Genomic DNA, 23,706 nt, shown 5'->3' with positions numbered 1-23,706 from the left:
TTGGAACTCTTCTGTTCCACAAAAAAGTCTAATATTTTGACATTTTCTTCCAGTCACAATGTGGGATTGGAAAAAAATATTAAAATATCAATTTGCATTGGGCCAGCAATTCTGACCTCTTTTTTTTTTCCTTTTTCTTTTCAGTACCACTCCCAGTGGGAAGATGTGTGCTTAGCCATTAAGACTATTGTTTTTCAGTGCTTTTTCCTGCTGTCCTTCACCAGCAGTTGCCCACTGCAGGATCCTTGAGAAGCTGATCAATGGTGGAGTGTCATAATTGAGTCTTTTGAAGTAAGTAGTAATAGAAATCTCTGTGTGAGAGAAGTATGAGGAATACTGAGGCAGATTTAATTTAGAAGTAGTCTAGGGATTATGATTGAATGATAACATCTGAAGCGCTCTAGTCTCCAGACAGACAGAATGGGTAGTGCCAGCGTTTCCCCACTTTTGTTTTTTGATCCCAAAGGATCAAAAAGATGGGTCAGGGCTTGTTCAGCATAGGCCAGAAGGCCTGGTGAGATATAACTTCCATTAAATTAATGAACTGCTGAACTCTCAGATGATTTGGGATTAAAGGTTTTCTGGCCCTCAGCCTATATAGTTCATCTGCCTCGGTCACAGAAGTGATTTTAAAATAATTCCTCTTATGTCCCTGGTTTTAGTACTCAAACGTCTTTGCTTTTGGATCTGGCTGCAGCTCTATGAAGTCGCCGTTACAGCAAGATGATGCCTTCAGCAGGTTAAGGCAGGGAGAAGATCATCTTGGTACCAACCCTAAAGCCTGAGCATGAATCCCATTGTGTTTGGCTGTATATTAATATTCATCCAGCAGAACCACTCAGTCATTGGAGCATGCCCCTTGTCATTTCATGAGCCACATTTTAGAGTGATATGCAGGAACACAACAGCATGAGCATCAGATCGGAGAGCATCAGTGCTATTTGTTTGGTATCAGCTGATAGCTCTGTGAAAGAAGACACAATATTTGTATCGGGCATTAGCATAGAAGTGAAGCCCTGGAAGAGGGATTTTTTTGTGTCAAGAATTTAGTATTGGAGTAAAGCAGAAAACCTTCAGATTACACTTTGTTTAAGATTTGTTGCAATTAAACCCTGCAAAGTGCCCTAATTTCAGTCCCAACTACAGCAAAAAACGTTTCCTTACTTGTGACATTAATTGTTATTCAAGATCACTCAGGATCCAGCAGATGGCACTGTCTGCATCTGATCCTTGCCTCTCTTAATGCCGTGTATAAATAGCATAATCTCCTTGATGCAGAAAAAAAATATATATTTTTTAAACATAAAGACCAATTGAGCCTCTATTGAAACTCACCATAACTATTCAATAAATCAATACACCATTGTAATTCAGGAATAATGTTTAAGCTTTGCTGTAGCCAATGTCACTCAGTTTTGCTTGTTATTTTAGTTTTTAACCAACACCATTTTGCTCGAGGCTACTAAATTATTCTCCCATGCAAAAACACATTTTTATAGCCACGGTTAGGAAATCCTCAGTTGTTGAGTGTCTCGGTACAACACTGGCTGAGAAAAAAATATCACTTTTATTATAATAATTGTATGGCAGAAAAGAGGATTTGTAAGATCTCCAGTGTCTTTTGCAGGATGGTTGAGATGAATGAGAATTGGGTATCTGTATTCTCCAGGCACCTCTAAAGATCTCAGCCCAAGTTTCGGAAAGCAGTGCTTCGAAAGCCTTTCGGTATATGGGGATGTAACCTAGTAAGTGTTGAGGGAGTGATTATTTTTGCAGAGCACACACAGTGGAAGTGGGGCATTCGCTGATGAGGTGTGGAATAAAGTGCCAGGGTTTTACTAAAGCACCTTAGCATGATTCAGTTCCTAGTGTCGAGGTCAAGTAAGGCAGCCTGAGTAATCAGAAATCAGTGCTGGCTAAGCAGAACAGCTCTTCTCTTTTCAGAGGGCAGGGAAAATTGCAGAAACCTCATATGCATTCACCCTCCACTGAGGCTTAGTTTGAGGGCTAAGTTGCCAGTTCATTAGGGGAGCTGCAGTACTTGGACTCTGGAGGGGTGTTGCAAGTGGACTGTGCATGCTCATCTTGAATTTCAAGTAAAGACAGTGCGAGGTAATAAGCTGCGTTAGTCTGAGATCAGGCAGAAGGCAGGGTAGATTTGTACCTTATAGACTAATGAATGAAAGTAAAAGCAGTACCATGCAGAGCAGGAGATCTCGTGACATTTTGTAGTGCACTGGTAACTGTAGCATTTAGCTACTCCTGCTCAAACAGCAGGATTTTTTAAAATATAACTTTTTTTCCTATTTCCTGCAGAATATTTTATAAATGACCTAAGGTGCTTCAGTCCAAACTCCACAGCAGGATCTGAGCTCAGCTGGAGGTCAGGCTGCATAAGCCCCAAGTAATTTGGGTTATGATTGAATGAGAAAATCCCTTCTTTCTGTGTAGTATCCTTGATGATGGATGCTTGATGGGTCTGAGTGGTGCTATCTTGCTCTCACTGGAATCTGTGTGTTTCCCCATTGCTTTTGATGGGTGCAGGGCCAGCTGGTAGCCACTTGTCTGGAGTTCAGAGATAGCATGTTCTCCGTGGATCAGTCTTCCCCAGCTAGACACTACCTTGTTGGAACAGCCAGAATCTGGCTCAAATGGAAAATTTTGGAAGCGTTTGTCAATTGATGCTGGGGGGAGATGAAATTCAGCAAATTATTCCTTGCTTGTTATTTGCTCAGCTCTACTATTTGAATGCTTATGTAGGTGCACCAAAGACAGAAGCAGAACAGCACAATCAGAGATACAAAAATGATCTTTTTATTACTCTGCTCTAGTGTGGAATGGGGAGTCATCTTGAATAATGCAAGAAGCAAAATAGAACTGTAGCTTTGGCCAAGTGTAGCTGAAAAACCCATGTGATTGATTTATTTTTCCCAGATTCTGCAAATTATGTGAATTAAAGTAAATGCACTGTGTGATTAGTAATGTATACATACAGTAGGTCTAAAATGAGCAGGGAAATAAATAAAAAATCTTATTTACATTTCAAGTACAAAATCTTGCAGTTGAATTCAGGATGAAGAAGTCAGTTTTGTCCTTTAGTTGTCATCAACTACTGTCCATGAACTGGGCTGGCAAAGTCTTTAGCACACAGGACAATATTTTATGTATAATATTTAACCTTGGGATTTTTTCCCCTTTATTCTAAAGTGTGTGAAGCTGTTTCATATCAGACAGAAGGATTTTATGATGGTTGCATTTAGTAAAGGATGTTAAGCCTCTAGTGCTACTGGCCTCAAATGTTTTTTTGCTTCATGCCTTTTCTTCGGGGCACACTGTAAAAATCAGAAATGTATGCACCTTTATTATGTCTTGAGAAATTCAGTAAGGCTGCCTAGCTTCTTTAGAGCTTATATGTTTATATGAGCGTATTTGCAGGTAGATAATATCTTTAGAATATATTGTATCAGGTATGGGTTATTTATTGATGGTTTGGTGCGTTTCTAATGTGTAGGTGAATACAGAGCTCTTGTTGAACTTCTGATTAGGCTAATTCCTCTCCCTGTGTCCCGACCAATGCGGCTTCCTCGTTGCCTTCTGAGTCTCGCTCGGTCTCTTTGCAAACCTAGTGGGGACTGCTGGGCCGAATTCCTCAGAGACTGGAATAAGCTTTGCTGTGCAGCATTTCTTTCTGCACAGTTGAAAGTTAATGCTATGCCTATGTTGCTCTTCATCACTCTAGAAGAGCCATCAGATGTGCCATCAAAACATCTTCCCAGAGCTATTTCCTTGGCTATCCTAGGGTCCTGGTCTGTCACTGTGTAGATCCCATAATTATGGCCAAGAGGGTCAAGAGGAGCCACCATGGTGTACTCACTTGAGTCGTTATTCACAGCCATGGGAAGATGATTGACTAGGTACTCGTGGAGCATGCTGTTGACACTTTCTCTGTAACAGTTGCCTTGGGGACTGATTCGTACAAGCGTGCGGTCCACACGGTCTTGGTCATAGAGCATGCCGCTGCACTTAAACTCCAGGCAGGCTGTTGAAAGGTTGGGCTGGTCTACATCGCGAATGCTGCGTACATCTCTGATGCCATAGAGCTGGCCAACCGTGTATGGGTGCGTGCCGCCCATATTGCGAGATCGGATGTTCACTTCCTGGGGGCCATTTATTTTTACTTTGATGTAACATGCCCTGAACTCCGTGGGTTTAGGCCACCAAGCCAGGTAGTCTTCAGTCCAACTCATAGGGTCGTCTTCATTGAAGGGAACTGTGTTGTAGTCATACTCGCCTCCTTCAACTCGGTAAAATCGAAAGTGGGCTGCGCTATATGGAGCTTCCTCACATTCTCTGAGGTTTGTGTAGGCATAAATGGGGCCGTTGCTCTCATCTGCGGTGTTTGGTTGTGGTTTGGCCATGCTGATCCTGAAGGCCGTTTTCTTAACATTAGCATCCTCATGGTCAGTCCTTTGGTAGTTCAGCTTATTGAGATATGGCTGTGGGACACCAATGGCATTTGGATTGAGTTTAGGGGAAGAGGGCACAGCTTCAAGTTCTTCTCCTCCAAGGTTTGCCAAGATGTAAGCCGAGTAGGCATCTGGGTTTTGATCGTCACAGAAAGCTGGTAGGCAAGCCCCATTGGGACCAGTGACCACACTGTCAAAACGGCCCCAGGCTCTTGGGTTGGTTGCAAAACCTGCCTGTGGCTCCATGTTGATCACTGATACCACAACCCCCTCAATCTGCTCACTTGGCAGAAACCTTTCACTTCTATAGGCTCGTACTTTGACGTAGCACCTCCTGCTCTCTGGCACATCTAAGTTGAAAAGCCGCCTCTCTTTGATTTCCATATTCCCAACCAAAAATGTTCTTTCCTCCCGTTTGCGACGCCTGCTTTTTTCAAGTCTGAAGTCCCCTTCTTCCTCCCATAATCCCGTCTCTGGGTTCAGTGACCACAGTTTCATCTTCTTTAGGTGCCCTGGCATCTTGACTTGAGCGGCATCAAGGTGGACCTTTACTTCACCTGCATTAAGAGACTCCGTGCCTCTTTCGTCAGTGAAGTCCACTGAGAACATGCCATATGTGCGCAGTGGGAACATGTCACCTTCCTCGTTTATGTAGCTCAGGTCACTTTGTGTCGCGCTGGCGGTGGAGACGTTTCTTGGGTCAAGGAACGTCACGCTGGCCTTGACTTTGCCCGTGTAGAGTTCTCCGTTCTGCCTGTAAAATGTGTTGGGAGGAATTTCTAGTTCAGCTATTGGATCATCTCCGACCATGTCCCCCAAGGGGATCATGTTGGTTGCAGCGGACTCTAGAGTAACGGGGGCTTTCTTTCTGAGCAACTTGATCTCATGGAAAACAGCTCCTCCCTTTTCCTTGAACGGCAGAACCTTCGTTGTATTCACAAATTTTTGGAGGCGGTCAACAAAAGTGAGCACCAGTCTCTCAGTGTCTGCTGGGATGTGGATGGAGAAAGTTCCCTTGTAGCCGGTCATGCTGAGTCTGGTGTTCCCCATGTATATGTGGCCAAATCTCATTGGTTCACCATTATCTGCAGCTATGGCTCTTCCCCGAACAGTCACCTTGGTTTCGGTGCATTTTTTGCAGTCGCACTCCATGGCGACTTTAGTAGGAAGTGTGTAGCCACTGCACAAAATCTCCCGCATTTCCATTTTAGAGACCCCGCAGCAGTAAGCAACGCTGTCTCTGCATCGGAGTCCTTTCTCTAACTTCCCGGCACATGTCTTTGCTGGACATTTACCAACATCATAGTAGAAAGAGTTTGTCGCGTTTTGAAAGCAGTCATGTGGGAGTCGAATGAGGTAGCTGTGGGGTCTGGGATTGCAGGCCGCTTCATGTTTTGCTGTTAAAACAGATTTTGTTAATGAGTACAGAGCGGCTTCATTGCCGTGCTCTGTGAATGCCTCGGGGTTTGGTAAATGTTGTATCAATAGAAATACATTTTTAAATTCAGAAAAAAGAAAAACAAACCCACCAAACAAAAGACTTGTAAGCTTCTGTTTCGCTAAATGCCTCTAACCCTGGTTTGGCTAATCTCATACTTAAACCACATGATTTATATCAGCCCTCCTCTGCAGAAATGGATACTTCCATCCATTGAAATCAAATACATTCCTTGCTTAGCTGTGTTGCTGAGCAGAGATGGACTTTAGCACATGCCTCACTTATGGCATGCACTTACGTGTTCTGCTGAATCAGGGCCTGTGTCCCAGTATTTAAAAGCAGTGATCTACTGTAGTGTTATGTCAACAAGTGAACGGAGCAATTGTTTTGTATCGGTGTTTAAATTAGCGTTGGTAGTGATCTAACAAAGTTTTAGTTTTCCCTGAAAAACCCCAACTTTTATAGTGAATTTATCTTGCATTAACGTGCTACTAATGGAATAGTATGCCCTATGAATAGTATTTCTGCAACATTTGTTCAAAATTGCTGCAATTTTTTTACGTGCCAGCAGCTCCTGAGCTGCTTAATCCATTTCTTACCTATTACAGAAACTTTTCTTACCTATTACAGAAAGTTTGGCGGGTTGGGATTTCACAGCTCCTGCGTCATTGCTAGCTTTGCAGAAATACTCTCCTGCCTGGTTTGCCTTCACATTCTTTAACACCAGCTTACTATCATATTTATACACAGAGGAATCCAGCAAAGTCCCATTGTGATACCTTTAAGAAACAAATCATAAAAACCCAACAAATTAATAGAACAAAGGAAGGCTGTGCTGGCTGTTGGTGACGCTCCTGTCTTTATCCCATGCTTGCAGCGTGACCTTGGAAGAGCCACCGAACCTCTCTTTCTCAGTTTCTCCATTTGCAATATGGCACTAATATTAGGACCTCCTGGGTTGTTTGCAAACTTTTAACTTCCTGATGCACTTTGAAACCCCCAGATGAAAGGCACCGAAGTAGAACAAAGTATTGCGTTTATCCAGGTAATGTTACTGCTATTTAAATCTGGCACTGAGGGATGCACTGGCAACTGGCTAGGGACCTGTATGATATGCTAGTTATTTCCATACTTCTAAAATAAGCATTCACATTGCAGCTTTAACATCTGCCTGCATCTGTGTTGCCATTGATGGATGACTTGGTAAATGAGATAAAAATCTAGCAGATGCTACAGTGGGATCTATCTTTTGGGTCTGCCTTTAATTTCTTACCAAATATATTGATTGGGTGAAGGATCCCCAACAGCGTCACAGCAGAGTGCCACACTTTGCCCTACTCTTCTTGCTTTGTCCACCGGATTCTTTACAACGTATGGTTTGCCTGCGGGAGATAAGGAAATCCATTCTTCTTTACAGTTTCTTAATTGCATTTATAACTGCTGAACACTCGCAACAAATGGATCCCAGCAGTAAACTTTATCACTGGGGCCATTTGCTAGACCAAAGGAAGGATTTTCAGGCATTCAGCCTTTGTTGTTCATTACCTGCTCTTTTCAGGTGCACGTTGATCGTTGAGAGTCTCTTGGAGCTTTTGGGCACGGTGATCGTAGCAGTTGCGTATTTGGCCTGTTTTATTTTAAGAATGTTTTTGCCATCCGGGCACACTCCAGGAATCCAAAACTTCCCTTTTCTGTCCGACCTGGTTAAGAGTTTCATCTTCTTGGACTGCAGGTAGATAGTGGCTTCAGTGGCCGGCGCACCATCTGGTAGGGAGACCATCCCGTGCAGCACGTGGTCCTCACACATGCAGGCATCGCAGTCAGCATTCACCTGGCCCATGGTGCAAGTGATGTTGCAGGCTGGAAAAGAAGCATTCCAGGTTAAACTGCAGCACTGAGGCTTGGCCTGGCAGTCCTTACATTATAGTTCCCAGGTCTGTTTGCCATTTAGATTTAATGAGGCAGATACTGCACGCAAAATAAATTTGATCCAAAACACATGTTTACTGATGGTCAACATCTGTGTCCTAGAAGCAGATGGGCTGGAGAGCTTTTAAACTTATTATTGCCAATGGAAACCACAGCTAACTGCCTCGAAATAAGGGAAATTTCCTCTCCAACCCTTTTACCATTAAACTTCAGAGAAACTGGGATCCAGAACAGGCTGCTCACTTTGTAACCAGGCCCTAGCAGTACAGCAGGACAAGTTGAAGTTACAAACCCAAATGCCTTAATTTTTGTGGAAAGTTGGCTACAGATCGAAGTGCGAATGTCACAGTCCAGGCCAGTCTGTAAGATGTTCTGCTCCTACGAACTCCCTAATTCCAATTCTGTCCTTAATGGAGTAGTAGGAGATGCCACCATCAGGGGATACCAATGCATAATGAAAGACCTAAGCAATCTCCAAAATTGTGATGCTCAATCCTCTTTAATATGGGCCGTGATTCAGTTCGAGAAAGTGCAAGTGTTTTGTGGGACTACCTTCTATCCATTCACAGTCACTCAAGCCATGTCCTTGCCCCATTCAGAGTGTCAACTTTTGTAATATTAGGAGACTTTAATTACCAGACTACTGGAAATGTCAGCTGGAAAACAGAAGATGGTCTCCAACTATGAGAAGAGTAAAGAGTACGACTCTGATAAGGGTAGGGAAGTAGTCGTTTTAAGAGAGAGCTTGATATAGGTTTAGGAATTTATCTGATGAGGTTGCCTACGGTAGCTGATGATTCGAACTGATGACCCAGGGGTCCCGTCCTGTCCTACCGAACAGCCACAAATGAGCAAAGGAAAGAGCTAGCACCATGCAACCGGCCAGCAGATCACCAGCAAATGCTGCTAGTATTGACTCCCCATCCAGCCCCATCACCGTGCTTCAAACCTGACCCGCCAGGACCACCATCAGGTGAGTGTCACACAGGCATAGTGGCTGCTTACTTATGGGTGGGGGGTCGGGGGAGGTTCCTGGTCAGTAGGAGCTGGAACAAGACCATGCCATCATTTCCTATAGGTCAGGGACACCGTAATCGAGTTTATGTGAGCACCTGAGCAAGCATGTCCAATGCAGAGCCGCCCCTCCTCAGTCGCGTCATTACAGTGCAGGCCCCAGAGGCGTTCAGCTAGGCAGGTTCTGGCGCGCTTCTGAACACCGGTTTGGCCACACTTTGCTGAGCACTCACTCCATTTCGACCATGGAGACCAATACTTTTTTGAATCTTGCAGCAAAGTACCTTGAATAACATCATTGCCGGGTTACTAAGATGCACATGACATATACTGCATGTTCCTTCATGCACTCGAATTTAGATCTTTTAAACTCTTTAGATTTTAAAACCCCCCAAAAGCTGTTAAAGGATGTGAGACAAACCACGTGAAGAATTGTCATAGAATGATTCTGCCTTAAACCTGTGTGCACTAATGAATTAAAAGTCATTAAAGTAAAATTCAAGGCAACATACTGTGTTTTTATCTCATGTCTTTGTTTCCTATTAGATCAAACATACCTTGTCATTTAAATGTGGGCCGATGTGTACCGTACTTGCCTTTGTTTTTCAAAAGAATTATATTTAAACCAATTAGGAAGGACAAAAGGTAGTTGGCACAACCTAGTCTAATCATTCTGATCATAATTAAATGAGTATTGTTCTCTGTAACAGGTACATCCCTCATTGTGAGAGTTGCTCCTGTTTTACTGCGAGCAGAACAGAACAATACTACTTTGTACATTTATAAAGCTTTTCATGGGCCAACTTGTTTGCAGTAATGGTTTCATGTGTCATTAGGCACTTAAGACTTCCTCTAAAAACTTATTAGAAGGAATTAACTGGAACTCCTGACTGGCAAAATGACAAAGCATGGGTCAACGCTGAGCACTTAAAAAAAGGCACTATATGATATGTATTAAACATTCTTTTAACTTAAATATGGACAAATCTGTTGTTTTTTAAATGCAGTCTTCCATCTGAGTTGTTATAAACCAGCCAGACCATCAGAATATTTGCTAGCAAGGCAGACAGACATCCAGCTAACTTTGAATAGCAGTGCTGGAAAATGAAATTGTCTTATAAAGACAGATGCTTTTAAATGGACTCTTATGGTTGGGGACTACAAACTACATTATAGCAGTCCCAGAACTGTAATGTCTGTTTTGAAAGGTAGTGTCTCTGCTTAAATGGACAATTTAAAACTGCTGGCAAGCTGGCATCTCAGATCCTGTTTTCTGATTGTCTGATCAGGGGCTCTTGTCCGACATGCAATGGTCCTGAAGGACTACTGTACAAGGTACAGCCTTTCCTGCGGGCTGTGTGGTGGATGCTGTTTTACGTCTGGGGCAGAGCAGAGCTCCATCACTAGGGAGCCCTGGGTGATGCATCTCCCAAGGAGGAGCCCTCACAACAGCCCAGCTGCCTTTAACCTCAAATGTAAAGCTAATGTATGGCCAGTTTTACTCATGTCCTGCAGACCTGTGCTTTTTCATTTGGACCAGGACTAGAAGAATGGGGTTGTCTTCAGGCACGTGCCTGTTATTCATGTCTGTAGTACCTATCGGAAACCCTTCAGGACAGACTGCCTGTCACTATGTGTTCATCCAGTGTCTAACACAACGGGGCCCAGATCTCCTGTGGAAGTCAGCAAGCATTATTCATATAATACATGATATGTATACAACCAGCTAGAGAAGTATCATCCAGTTTTGTACTCTTGAAGCCAATGAGAGTTCCCCCATTGACTTCAATGAGAGAAGCTCTATGGATAAGGACATAAGGCAAGACCCAGAAAAGTAGCATAACAGGGCCTCAGCCCTGCAGCACTCTGGTCCCAAGCCAAAAAGATGCTTATGGGTGTACTTAATTGTAAACACACCTGTCGTCCCATTGAAATCATGGGCTCCACTGGGTTGGGGCTAGAGGCATCAAAATGTTGTGGGTTCAAGCACAAGTAGAGACAAGGAGGCTGCAATGATGGACTAGGACTACATCATAGTGGTAGCAATGAAGGTGATGTTGAGAAAAAAGGAAAGTAGGCAGGTCTTGTGGGAGATTTGAAGGTGGAGAGGGAGATCCCATGGTTACACTGAAGAGGTTGAAGGTCCCGCCACGGCAAATGCAGAAAGCGTACGGTAGGTAGGGGTGAGAGCCTAAAAACTAAGAGCATGAACAATAGCAGAGATGTAGGCAGGGCACAAGATTATACAGAGTCTTGCAAGCAAGGCTGGTATCTGCATAGTCTTGTTGGATGGCACGTTGAACTGTACTGCTCAAGAAGCAAATATCACTGCTCACCCCGGGGAGGGCCGCCGCACTTACCTGTAGGGCACAGGAAGCGTACAGCATAATTCAAGCAGGCTTTTCCTGCAGGCTGCTCCTTATGCAAACACCAGAATCCCTCCCGTGGGCTAGAGTGGACCACTTGGCCCGTCTGCTCTGCAGGAACCCAGTCTGTGGTTTGCGCTTCAATTCGCGTGGGTCTCTGACACACCCTCTCCCTGAAGTAAAACCTGATGGCTTCTAAGCGCTCGTAATCCCCGGCGCCACCAGGATGATCAACATTGAACCATGCGGTCCACTCCCCATGATCTGGATAACAGAAAGGATGCTGCAGTACTGATGGCGGGGAGGCAATGTCACTCCTGTCACTTCCTACTTTCAGCCGGGATAGCTTTTCTTTCCATCTCTCCCCAGAATGGAGCCTGAACTCGTGGGCAGAGGAGGTGGCCGGGAGAGCGGGTCCTGGATACCACCCACAGCTCCGCAGTGTTACTACGGGTAAGTCACGGGGTTTGTAACATGGGCATAATTCTACCTCCCTGAGCGGGGTATTCATGAGATGCTTAATACTTAATGTTTATACTGTGCTTTAGGATCCCTGGGTAAAAGAAATCATCACTGTCTGGGATAACATTTAGAAGCCCAGGTTCAAAATTTGTCGGTATCTGGGGCATTGTATTTTCTCCGTCTCCTGAAGGAGCATAGGTTACCTCCGATGGCTGTGCTATCACTATCCTTAGTTTGTTAAAAAGGCTTAACTTAGCTGGGGGTGGGAAACAAGTAGCTACTGTCCTGACAGATGGAGGAGACCAATGCCTTTATTGGAAACGCAGGCATTATGTCCCTGTTTCCTGGACTTTTAGCTCATCACAGGTGAACAGCTCTTCCCCACCCTACAGCCAGGCATTGCTTCATAGTTTCATAGTAGGTGGGGTCGGAAGGGACCTGAGCAGATCATCAAGTCCGACCCCCTGCCATGGACAAGAATGAATGCTGGGATCAAACGACCCCAGCTAGGGTGATTATCTAGCCTCCTTCTGAAAACCCCCAAGGTAGGAGCAAGCACCGCTTCCCTTGGAAGTTGGTTGCTAATAACTGGTAACGAAGTGCAGGTGGGATGGGGAGGCCGGCGTGCTGGCTGTGAAAGTCTGGTAATCCCTTTGCCATAGCAGCACAATTGTTCATCCCTTTCAGGGTCTGCTGGAATTGAAATCCTAGCTGACGGTGGCCAGCGTTAAACATAATGCTTGAGGCATCAGGGTATTTCCTGAGGATTAACAAACAGCTGGGAAGAGCTGATGGGCAGTGTTGGCTCAAGGGGTTGTTAGCTCCGCATGGGCATTCGTTCCCAAGAAATGCCCTGTGCCCTTGCTCTATATGCTGGAAATGCAGACGGATATGTTAGCGGAGAGGCTGTATGCAGGGCAATGCAGTGTCAGCTAGTATCCGAGGGGCCTTTCTGGTGGGCTGGTGTTTGGCAGCCTAATCTGTTAAGTGCCTTGGCTCTTCTACCATTTTGAGAGGACCAGATTCACAACAGGGGCTCCACATGCGTGCTTATTAGCATACCTGCTCACAGCTAGGGAGAGCAAGAGTTGGAGTCTACCAGTCCTTATCCTTGCTCTGTGGCTTCAGAGGCTCATCTGGGGGGGGGGCAGGTCCCCAGCTGGTATGAACTGGTGCAGTTCAACTCACCTCAGTGAATTGAAGATCTGACCTATAGTCTACATGGTTTTTGCACTTCACCTCCTCGCCCTCCAACCACCTCCCCACACAGACCCGAGCGTGGATTACATCGACTCCGGGCTCAAACTGACTGAAGGGGGGGAAAGGATGGGGGGATGCTGCTGGGCTACACTTCCCCTCTTCCAGCAACCTGGACGTGCCCCCATGGCAGGAGCACACATAGGTTGATCCAGCATTTGCAGTGACACGCTAGAAAATACAGCCCTGGGTGTTGAACACGGGGGTTGCATTTCCATTGTGGTGGCTATAGGGGCCAAGCTATAAAGGACCTCAATGACTGGGGGGCTACTTGCTTTTCTGCCCAACCCAGCTTTACCAGGGCACCTTCCTTCTGCCTGAACTGTCTCCTTGGAGACTGCTGTCGAAGAGGTGGAGGAAGAAGACAGAAGAGATCGATGTCCATCAAGGCCCTTTCAGGGCTGATCTCAGGTCATTTCCCTGTGCAAGGAGTGGGTCTACTGCAGCTGCTCCCCAGTCCAGGCTCCCTTGTTCCTCCCTCCTCTCTGAGGAACCTTTCATGCCTACGTCGAGCCTGTGAGGCTCCACGCCAGTGATAGATATGGGCTGTGGTCCTATAGCCAACCTTTTAATATTCCAGGCGAGACGCCAGTCGTGTATTTAAATGATAGCCAAATCCTGCAGGAGGTGGCGATGATTAACGCTTATTCCATTGCCTAAGTGTCACAGCTAGTCAAACATGTTGGATCTGTCACAAATGAAGGGGTAAAAAATAATATACAGGCACAAAATGTCTTCCGTCTCCGCGAGGCAAAGCTACCAGAAGTGGAAAAGGACTTACTCGTTGCATCGTGCCCTGCAAATGCACTGGGGGGTCTCCGACCCATCCGGATCCTGCTGGTGGATTGCTTCAGAGCCCTCTCACCTGGGGGAGATGGGTACCAAATGAATAAAGACAGTAGAAAATAACGCTTTAGGGGGAGAGCTCTTCCTAGAAAGGGCACTCTTTAATCTGCTCCCATGTTAGCACTGCTGGCCCTGTCCAAAGGATGGGTAACCTGACATAGCTCAGCTAGAAATAACTATTTTAAAGGTATCCTTCTAAAGCGGATGGAGCCAGGGTTCAGCACGGCTCTTAGTTACTTAAGTGCATCCATCAATAACTTGGTAACTGAGGGCAGAATTGGGCTCCCTGCATTTGCATTCAGCCACTCTAAGATTTAGCGGCCTGTTGGGAGGCTGATGTAGATCCCGTTTGGCCCTGCCGAGATGCAAGGGTCTGCACCTCCCGGTGAAATTAAAACCTGTGGCTCTGGATATTTTTTGTTTCAAAATTGCTTACAAAGATGCACAGACCTCGCGGCCACAAGCAGCAGGCCCGAGACCCTCTTTCACCAGCTTTCTGGCCTCTTTCTCAGCCAAACAACATCATTAGTATCCTTTCTTCCCATCCCACCTACCTACTCTCAGGTGACCGGGTTGCAAAAGCCTAAGATAGCTGGTCTCCGTGGGGAGCAGGAGAGCTGGAGGGTAGCAGGCTCTTCCCTAAGATAGACCCAGGCTGCAGCATGGTTTCCTGGATGACAGCTGGGCTCTGCATGTTGCTACCCCCCGTAAGGGGAGAACACAGCAGTGACCGGCAGCGCTTGTCCTACAGATATCCCAGTGTGCCGTGCCTTATTACTCGACACTTTTTTTTGCTTCTGGTCTCCGTGTCCATCCCAGCTTTATGCATTTGACATGAGTAGGAGTTTAAAGCTGCTATAAATTCTGCAGGCTTCAGCGTCTCCAAAGATCGGCTTTTCCGGGAGTCAGATGGTGCACTTCTGTGCGAACATGGGGCAGCCCAAAAACACAGCTTTATTCCAGAGCTGGTTCTGCTATTAGCACCAGGACCAGCTACTTAAAGCTGCACATTCGCTATGTACAAGAGAAGAGGCTAGTAGTGTTTAGTGACTGGATCAAATGGAGATGTGGCAGTTTCATGGAGAGACTACGCCTTTGCTACTGATTCAATGTCATATTGGGAGGTGATGATACTGAATGCTGAAGAAATGGCCGGGGAAATTGTACTTACAGTCTAGTATAGCACAGTATGGCTGAAGTGCTTAGATAAATAGGGACCCACTGGTCACTGCCATCTGGGTACAGGGGTATGTTACAGTGTCTCATAACTGCTGTGTTCCAGCTCAGAGATCGCTGCATTTTTCTGGGGATGGACCACATAAGATAAAGTCCCTTGGTGTCCTTAAGGACTATCTAAATCATTGAAATGGAACGTATAAAATCTACATTATGAATAATGAAACCTGAAGCTTGCCCCGCGCGTTTGGAAGAGGGGGTTTCTTTGTGGGCTGTGCACTTTTTTCCATTTGCACAGACTGCCAGTGTATGTGTGGGTCGTGGCAGCCCTCCTGCTCTCCACTCGCTTGGTGCTGGCCTGGACAATGGCTTTATGATCTGAGACCTGGCACGGGCATTAGTGATGAAACCTCTGCCCCTCCATGTTCTCTGCTTCCTTCCTGCCTGCAAAACAGCGGAAATTCGAAATGAAATGAGCTGCTGTGCAGCCCCGGTGCCAAAACCTGCTCTCGGCAAAGCCAACAGCAAAAGTCCAGTTCAACATGGCCAGAGGCTTAGCCCGATGCTCTTTTTCCAGCGCACACGACTTGCTCAAAAGCCGCTCCAAAAACGACATGTGCCTTTCAGTGCTCACACCGCTGTTTTGTTACGTTAGTTAAACCTCAGGGTGAAATCTTGGCTCCACTGAAGGCAAATGTCCTGGTGACTTCATTGGGGCCAGAATTACACCCTGTGTCCTTAACCCAATGCATGTGACGAAGGGGAACCTGCCCTCGAGGCTGCAGATTGCTTCCAGCGCCCTGCGCTCTTTCCCTGCAGCTGGCGGCACCTGGCCATAGGCATCCCATTCTGAGTGAAGAAGGTAGGAATAGCCACCTGTCTCTCCAGCGGGGAGAGAGGGTGAGCTGCCGGCAGGCGGAGCAGTCCCTGGGCTGTGCAGGGGGCTGGTGCTTCCCTCTGCGGCAGTGGTGCCCCCCCCAGCGGCACCTGGCTCCAGTGGTCCTGGGGGGCACCGCAGCTGTGGAGGGAAGCACCGGGCCCCCACGCAGCTCAGGCAGGCAAGCAGGCTCCAGGGAAAAAAAAGACTGCCGCTTTTTTTTCTTGGAAAGAGCCTGCCTTCCCGGGCTGCTGCCAGGCTGCCTGCACGGGCTTCCTGCAGCCCGGTGCTTCACTCCGCGGCTGTAGGGCAGCATATTAAAACTCCTCAGAGGTGTTTTATTTTGTTGTGCCCCAATTCATTTAAGGCGCGTTACGCCGCCGAATTTGCTCCAGCGGCTGTAACTAGCACAGTACGCTGCTGCCGCGTGCAAACACCGACACCATTAAAGCGGTTCAAAAGCATTTAACCCGCTTTAAAGCGTCGTGCACACATTCCCCTTGTTTAATCTACACACGGCCCACCACTTCAATTTAGGGCAAATTAAACCCCCATTTTACACCCCCATAAACACCAGTTCTCTATCAGCCTTACCCAAAGCCCACCGAAGGGAGTGGAAAGACTCCTTGTTAGCAACTCCTTGGCATTGCCCTGATTTGAACCTGTTTGAGATTTCAGTCATGAAGGGATATTCTTGGTCCTGTGCTGCTGTAGGGAGCAGCAAAGTCGTTCCTCTTCTGGATGGATGAACCAGGAGTTTCAAGGCTGAGTGGTTTATCCTGAGTACAGGTGATTGATAACCAGCGAGTGAGCAGTTACCCGTGTTGTGCTACAGGGGATCAGCTGTGCTTGGAATGAAATTCAGGACTCTTGGTTAATGTGTGGCAAGAAGGAGGCGGAGGAATGGCAGGCAGCAATGGCTTGCAACATAACATCTGTGCCAGGCCAGGTGAGTGGGAACATGCACTTTGTGGCATCTCAAAGGATTTTGAGGCACCTCAAAACACATGCAGCACACATGAAAAGGTTATCCACACTACATATTTGCAATGCAGGGCCAAAATTAGATACCAGGAAATCCCAGCATCTAAAAAAATGCTTAAATAAAAAACCAGGGTGGCGCACGGGTCTACAGTGTGCAGCGCCTGAAATGGGAGCCTGGCTGGCCAGAGCCACACTCCGGCTGCTGGCCAAGCTCTGCCCACCCAAATCACTGCTGCTGCAGCCCCAGGAGGCCCCCAGGACCCTAGGTAAGGCCCAGGTGCTAGCCCCAGCTTCCCCTACCCCACCCCGAGGAAATTTCCTGCAGGGGTGTTCCCCAGGGACAAATAGCAGCGGAACAACTATGTGCCTCTGCTGTTTGTCCCCAGGGAAATGCACATGCATGCTTGTGGGGATGCACCCCATGTGCCATGTAAGATTTTGGCCATAACAAAAACCAAAAGCAGGGCATTTTCACAAAAATCTGATTTCTGTCCCTTTCTGCAAAGTGTCACATTTGCATTCGTTTTCCGCCTCTCTCCACTGACAGGTCTGGAAAGTGCTATCTTCATTGTACTGAAAGAAAGGGGCAACCTGCTGTGCTTTACTGCACGAGAAGCAACCCTTCCCCGGGTTGTCCCATTCGCCTGTTGACCCTGCTCTGAGGACACCATCTCTAAGGCAGGTTGCTTCTTGCGCCAGGTGCTGACCGGCCACTCGTTTAACTGCATTGTTGCTAATCCCTATTGCAGACCGTATAAGCCGCAGTTTGCTCCAGTGCTGCTTCTCCCTGCTTGAACCTGGCATAACCTGCATCAGTGCATATCAAAGCCTTGCTGGTCCACACTAGGGACCAGGCTTCAGGCTTGGCCTGACGCTGATGGCTCATGTGGGGGCAGATCCCCAGAACAGATGAGGCCTGTGGGGTGACGGTGTAATTGGGTACTCACACCAAAGTGCTCCTTGGCCTTTCTGCTGAGAGATGGCTGGGTGGCAAAGAGCTGTGCCCATTGCTCACAGTGCCAGTAGGACTAGCCCTAAAGCTGAGTGGGGTGAATGCAATGGGTGTAACAATTGTGGAGCCTTATCAAGGGATGGAGGAGGAGGCTCAGTGGGATGTTGGCTAAGGTATGTTGGAGACCTGGGGTCAGTTCCATGTTTTGACACACCGTTCCTATGTAGTGGAGGCTCTGGACCATTGTCCCTTTGTGTTTCTATCTGTGAAATGGGGAAAGCGGCTCTTCCCCATCTTACCGAAGCATCATGACGATAAATACGGTAGAATTCTGGTTTTTCCTTGTGGAGATGATTCACAACCGGCTTCATTTGCAGATCAGTGAAGAATGAGCTGCTCCGTTGTTTGCTGCAGCCTTAACTTCAAAGGGCACCCCCTCTCCGGTGCTCGGCTATGGTCCCAACAGCTGATCGGAGAAGTGGCACCCTTTGGGGTCGCAGCCACAGGAAACTGGCGGGGCACCACCACAGTCCCACGCTGAGAAAAGTGACGGGGTGAGGAATTCAGGATCTGCTGTATGTGGAAGACTGTGGTAAGGGGACTGCGGTAAAGGGAGCCCTGTAAGTACCTCGGATAAGGAGAGCTAGGTGGGCAGCCAGTGAGGTTTGCGGGAAGTGCCGATTATTGCTGTGAGGTGGGCACTTGTCTGCCAGAAACTGGCTTGAAGCCAACAAGTCACGTCACAAAGAGCCATCAGAAGGCAGCAGCTTCTAGTCCCTACCCCACCATAAGTAGAAAGATTTCAACTTCACCTGAAACAGAGGTGGCTCCAAGGAGGAGAAGAGAAAAGATCCATCCTTCTGCTAGGATCATCGTTTGGTTCAGGAGCAGGTGCTGTCCTTCACTTGCAGAGCCCCTGCCCTGCAGGGGAGATAACCGTCTTCCCTGGAAGGGAGTCACCTGTGGAGAGAGTTTCAGTCGTTATAGGCCTGGTTCAATGAGCATTGTTCAATGAGGCCTGGATGGAGATGGCTCTTTCGATGAAGCCGTGGAGGACAATTCATTGAGCACCAGTCTTGCTCATGTTGGGCGGCATATTACTCCAGGCAGAGGCAGACTGCTTTCAGGCCCCAGCACACAGCTGCTTCCAGTAAAGCTGGCCCCAGGACAGGCTACCATTTAACATAATGCAAGGTGGTAGCCTCAGGCCCCAAGTAGCTGATAAAGACTTGTCTGCTAGAAATATGCATGACTGAGTTACGATGACTGTGTTTCAGGTGACTATACCATCTTCATGAAGCAAAGCTTTAACGAGGGGGACCAGAGGCAGCCCTGAGTAAATGGCTCTGCATATTATAGTCTCTGATAATGTTAAGACCTTCCCAGTACAATAGCTTGGTGTAAATATTGCTAAAGCAGAATATGCTGCCCTGCTATACCCACCTACTCCCGCCTGGTTTTTGACCCACTTAGACCTGACATGTTGCTTTTATCACTGTTTGCATCACTTCTCGGTTCATAGCTTTCAGGACCAGTAAAGACCAGCATGATCCACTAGATGCGCAGCTCCCACCCTTTACTGGTTTACAGGCAACACTACAGAGCAAGTTACATGTGGTAGGCAACATCTGACTTCGCTCTCCCTGTCAACCTGGAGAAACCTGCATAGAGGGAAAGCAAAAAAGTGCCTGCAGGTGATGCCAGAGGGTCTTCTGCAAGGCATAGGTTGGAGACAACTGGGTTCAGCTGGCTTTCTGCCTAACAGAGGTCTGGGAACTTGCCCTGCTCTTGCTCTTCCTCTTCCTCTTATTGCAAACACTAGGGCTGATTTTCCTCCCATCCCAGTATGTTTCCATTCATCTCACCAGGTTCCTCCTGATTTGCATCCAGCTGTGAGTGGTGTATCACACGCTGTATCATATTTACATTCTCCTTGCAGTTTTCCACCTAGCCCAGTCAAGCCAGGCCCCTAAATCTATTCTGCAGACCATGCTGTTCTGAAAGAGCTTTCAAATAGATTAAGTTTCTCCACAGTGATGAAGTTTCAGGGCTGCTGCAATAGCGAAGCTCCACAGTGCCATGTTGCAGCTGAGACTTAAACCTTCCTCCAAGAGGGACAGAAGTGCCACAGGATTACTACGGAGAGCAGTTATTGCTGTAGTAAATATGGTTCAGAAACAGAACGCAACTGCATCATGTATCGGGATAAGCTCCCAGAGACATAGGCACTGGGTGGGTCATGGGCCTCTGGTATCGGCATCAGTCTTGTGTTTGCAAAGTGGAATAGCATAAGGTGTGATGTGATTTCCAGTCCCAATGCTGCCACAAGCATGGCAGGGATCTTGTGAGGGCTGTTGTTTGCTCACTGGTTTGAAAATATAATGTCCTGTTCCTTGGCCAAGTATTTATAACAGCACTAGTAGGTACAGCCCATGGATTGGGAATTAGGGCTCTTTGGGTTCTAATTGCAGCTCTGCTAATTATTGGGTTGTTTTGGGTCCCTTAGGTTGATGTTTCCATACATCTATTGATTTTGGCTATCCATTTGAGCATCACTGTTTCCTATTGGAATCACCTAGCAGCGTAGCTGCCTCATCTTAGGTGCTCAGAATTAGTGGACATACTTGAAAACGTCGCCTTAACCTCCCTTTGCCTAACTTTACCACGTACAGAATAAGAATTAGCTTTACCTGATGGGGATGGGGAGGCCAACTCATAGTGACCATCACTTGCTGTTAGCAAGCAGTATTCATGAGGTCTCTGTGAGAAAGCAATAGAGGGATAAGAAATATATTTATTATATATGTCCTATCTCATGGTTTAAGCATGAGGGCAGGGATAACCGTGTGGCTTTATAGCAAGGACATGGAAGTGTGGGTCTAGCAGCAGCTGAAAAATATCACTTCAAATTAAAAAGTCTATTCCCATTTGGAGGCTATTTTTGTAGCTGTGCTGTAGCTTGTTAAAAAATGGGATTTCATGCAAATCCCAGGCAGTAAAAATGAAGACATTTTCCCCTTTGGCATAAGGTGACCAAAGCCCAGGAACCAGTTTACGTTTTTGGAAGGGTGTTAAGAAGCGATTGTTTTCAAGCTGAAGTTTCCACCAAACCAGAGAGGGTTAAGTTCTCTGTGCACAATACACATCCCAACCCCCCCCTTTTTTCTGGAAAGAGGATTCAGAAGCGGGAGCTATTCGTGATACGGAAGCGTACTCCCCTTCCATTAGATCAAACAGCCCAATAGAAACAAAAAAGGCTTCCTGATTTGAAACCTACCAAACGTTGGGCTTTTCATCCACTTCTGAAATCTAGAGAAGAAAACCCGGGCTTTGAAGGATGTGAAGGGCTGTATAACATGAAAATCCACATGCAGAGAGGTCAGCAGACTTTTCTCCAAAGCACAGATTCAGGTAGACTATAAATGAGCAGCTCTTATTTCTGCCTTGGCTAATGCTCTGTCCCATGCTTGCATTAAATTACGTTGTGTTGCTTATATTCCCACTTCCACAAGGTTCAGAGCCTTTGAGCAAATCAGTCACCCGGAAATATTTCCCTCTACATGCCATTAATGGATTTCCTCTTACAGTTAATAGCTCTTTCTGCCTTAATTAGTCAAGTACAATTACTCAGTCTTTATCAGAAGTTAAAAGTTATATAGTACTTTTAGCATAGGGGGGATAAAACCCTAGAGAAAGGGGGGGGGGGTGGTACTACTTACATAAAATCCTCTAAAATGATTAAGGAAAATTCCGTTCTTGCATGTTGTAAAGCAGTTAGCCAAGCCGTGGCACGAGAAGTGAAGCAAAAGTTCGTTTCTCTCTGAGCAGCCACGGATTAAGGAATTTACAGCGCGTTACTAAGGAGAAAGAGAGTTGCAGCTTACCAAAGTTTCCTGTACGCTGCTTCTGAGTTGGACCACAGTACAAGCGTTCCCAGCTGCTTGAAGCTGCTAGGGTCTCTTATATAGCGCAGCATGTAGCTTCAGAAGTGGCACCGAGCCACAGGACGCAGAGGAAAACAGATTGGAGAGTGAGGGAACCGTAGTTGGAATAATCTCTCAGCAAGGTGATGGCACACGCAAGGCAAGCCAACAGCAGACTGAACAGCTGCAGCGCCTGCACAGAGGAGTAACCAGAGAGCGGAGGAGTTGAAGGAGGACGTAGACATTGCCCTGTAAAATACGGACGTACTGGGATCTGAGTTCTTCATTGCTCGTGCCCTGTCCTAGGAGCCTCGTGGACCAGATTGGCTGACAAGGAGTGATACCAGTGTTGCTTTTGCTGCCTGGAGATGTTCAGATGCTTTGTGGGGCTGAATCAGAAACGGGGTGAATAGATAGAAAAGGCCCCTGCCTTGTCGACTTAAACACGCTTTAACATTTCTGCATGTTACCAAGGTGCTGGGATCGGGCAGGTTCACACTCAAAGCTGTTGGTGTACGCCCCATATAGGCAACCCCAGAGCCACCTCACCACTCATTGCTCCCAAGCTTTCCCCAGGGTGCAAACTTCTCTGGTTGTTAATGGTGAGAAATGGTTTCATTTTGCTCCTCTTTTTACTTCACCCTGTTCTCTTCTTCCTTTCTCCTCTTTGAATTAGACTTTGGTTGCAGGAGGCAACTGAGCGAGGTGAGGGGGCTGGAGTGCTGCCGAGGCGTGTTCATTTAGTGTCGTTCACAAGGGGATTGGACAAACTTGGAGAAAAAGTCCATCGGTAGGTCTTGAGCCCCGGACATAGGGCTGTAGGCTCTGAATGCTGGGAGCTGCAGAGCGGGGAGTTGCATATTCTGGACACGACCTGCTCACCCTCCCTCCCCGTCAGCATCTACTCTCCCAGCACGTGAAACAGTGTGCTAGATGGACCTAGGGCCTGACTCGGTAAATGCCTGTTCTCATGCTCTTATCGGGATCTAGCAAGGCAGTCCGTGCAGACACCTGTGAGATGAAGGGGGAGCTGAGGCTGGTGTCACTTTAAAGGGCTTACTAAATAATTGGGGAAAGCGGAGAGCTGTAGGACCATTGCAGCTTGGGGTGAGCTAGTGGAGAGCTTTGGGGAAGGCTCGCTAACGAGTCCAGGGATTGCCAGACCTAAACAGAATGGTTTTTCCAACACATCCATAAATACAGTGGTCCCTTGGCTAGTCCTTGCAAACTGAAGCCAGACTCTGACTTCAGTGAAGGCCTTATTTAAAGCAGAGGCAAATTGGACCATTGGAACAATGATGGACTTTGACATTCACTGTCCGGTGGTGTCCAAGATGCACTCGGTTTAAAGCCAGGCCAGAAAAGTGGTGCTTGCTCCCCTTCCTCACCTGTGCCTGTCAGTTAGCTTCCTGGGGATCATTTCATACAGCATTGCCGTTGTAATTGCAGGAAGTGGTAGCTGGGGCACAGGCTAATTCTCTATGTTTTAATTTGAGTGTGAAGCAGAACATGCGATTTGGCAGGGGTTTTAAATTGACCGCTGCCCCTTCACCGAATCCTTCCAGTTCCTGCTGCCAGATGGACCAGAGGGAAGAGAAAATGTTTGTGGGATGGTCACATAAATAACAACCTGTCTCAGGCTGCATTTATGCAGGATTTATGTCTTCAGTGTAAAAGAACAAAAACACATGAGATCACCGAGAAGCTATTGCAATAACAAAGGAACAATGTTGGTCCCTTGGCAAAGTGCACCGTGTGATACGTAGGCCCTGGTCATTGCCAGGCACACAAGGGACTTAGACCTATTTATTTTATGTATCTTATCCGTTTGGTTTTTCAAATGTCCTTCATTACAGTGTCTGAGTGTGGTGCTATCCTATGCCTACTTGAAGCCACGGGGGGAGTTAGTTTTCCAAATTTCAGTGGCAAACCTGAAATACAGGCGCGGACGTTTTCTTCGTACAGTCACCCTCTCTCTATCATTGCTGAAATGTCACTAGCGTACCATAGAGATCG

The 23,706-nt window shown here is 46.9% G+C and overlaps 1 protein-coding gene across 3 annotated transcripts; it reads right to left on the bottom strand.

Moving 5' to 3' along the window:
- Nucleotides 1-1,273: 1,273 nt before the first annotated feature.
- CILP (cartilage intermediate layer protein) lies at nucleotides 1,274-21,871 on the bottom strand. 3 transcript variants are annotated; one of them, XM_019477896.2, is made up of 9 exons: nucleotides 21,652-21,871; nucleotides 18,580-18,727; nucleotides 13,714-13,797; nucleotides 11,208-11,477; nucleotides 8,946-9,131; nucleotides 7,450-7,764; nucleotides 7,178-7,286; nucleotides 6,526-6,683; nucleotides 1,274-5,863 (listed from the first exon to the last, which is right to left on the bottom strand). In XM_019477896.2, exons 2-9 carry the CDS (start codon nucleotides 18,638-18,640, stop codon nucleotides 3,501-3,503), a joined length of 3,546 nt encoding a protein of 1,181 aa, XP_019333441.1. In that variant the 5' UTR covers nucleotides 18,641-18,727; nucleotides 21,652-21,871; the 3' UTR covers nucleotides 1,274-3,500. The 3 variants fall into 3 exon arrangements, with proteins under 3 accessions (XP_019333441.1, XP_059570536.1, XP_059570538.1); XM_059714553.1 differs by lacking the exon at nucleotides 11,208-11,477 and having other exon boundaries at nucleotides 21,652-21,870; XM_059714555.1 differs by lacking the exons at nucleotides 8,946-9,131; nucleotides 11,208-11,477 and having other exon boundaries at nucleotides 21,652-21,870.
- Nucleotides 21,872-23,706: the final 1,835 nt, after the last annotated feature.

The sequence above is a fragment of the Alligator mississippiensis genome, chromosome 11, assembly GCF_030867095.1.
Source record: "Alligator mississippiensis isolate rAllMis1 chromosome 11, rAllMis1, whole genome shotgun sequence".
Taxonomy (NCBI): Eukaryota; Metazoa; Chordata; order Crocodylia; family Alligatoridae; genus Alligator; species Alligator mississippiensis.
This window is presented reverse-complemented; position numbering and strand designations above follow the sequence as displayed.

Excerpts from the sequence above, each read along its gene's own strand:
- CILP (XM_019477896.2), bottom strand. The coding sequence starts at position 18,640 with ATGATCCTAGCAGAAGGATGGATCTTTTCTCTTCTCCTCCTTGGAGCC. Across the intron at positions 13,798-18,579 it reads TGGAGCCACCTCTGTTTCAG|GTGAGAGGGCTCTGAAGCAA; the intron begins GTGAAGTTGAAA and ends CATCTCCCCCAG. Across the intron at positions 6,684-7,177 it reads TCACCCAATCAATATATTTG|GTATCACAATGGGACTTTGC; the intron begins GTAAGAAATTAA and ends TGTTTCTTAAAG.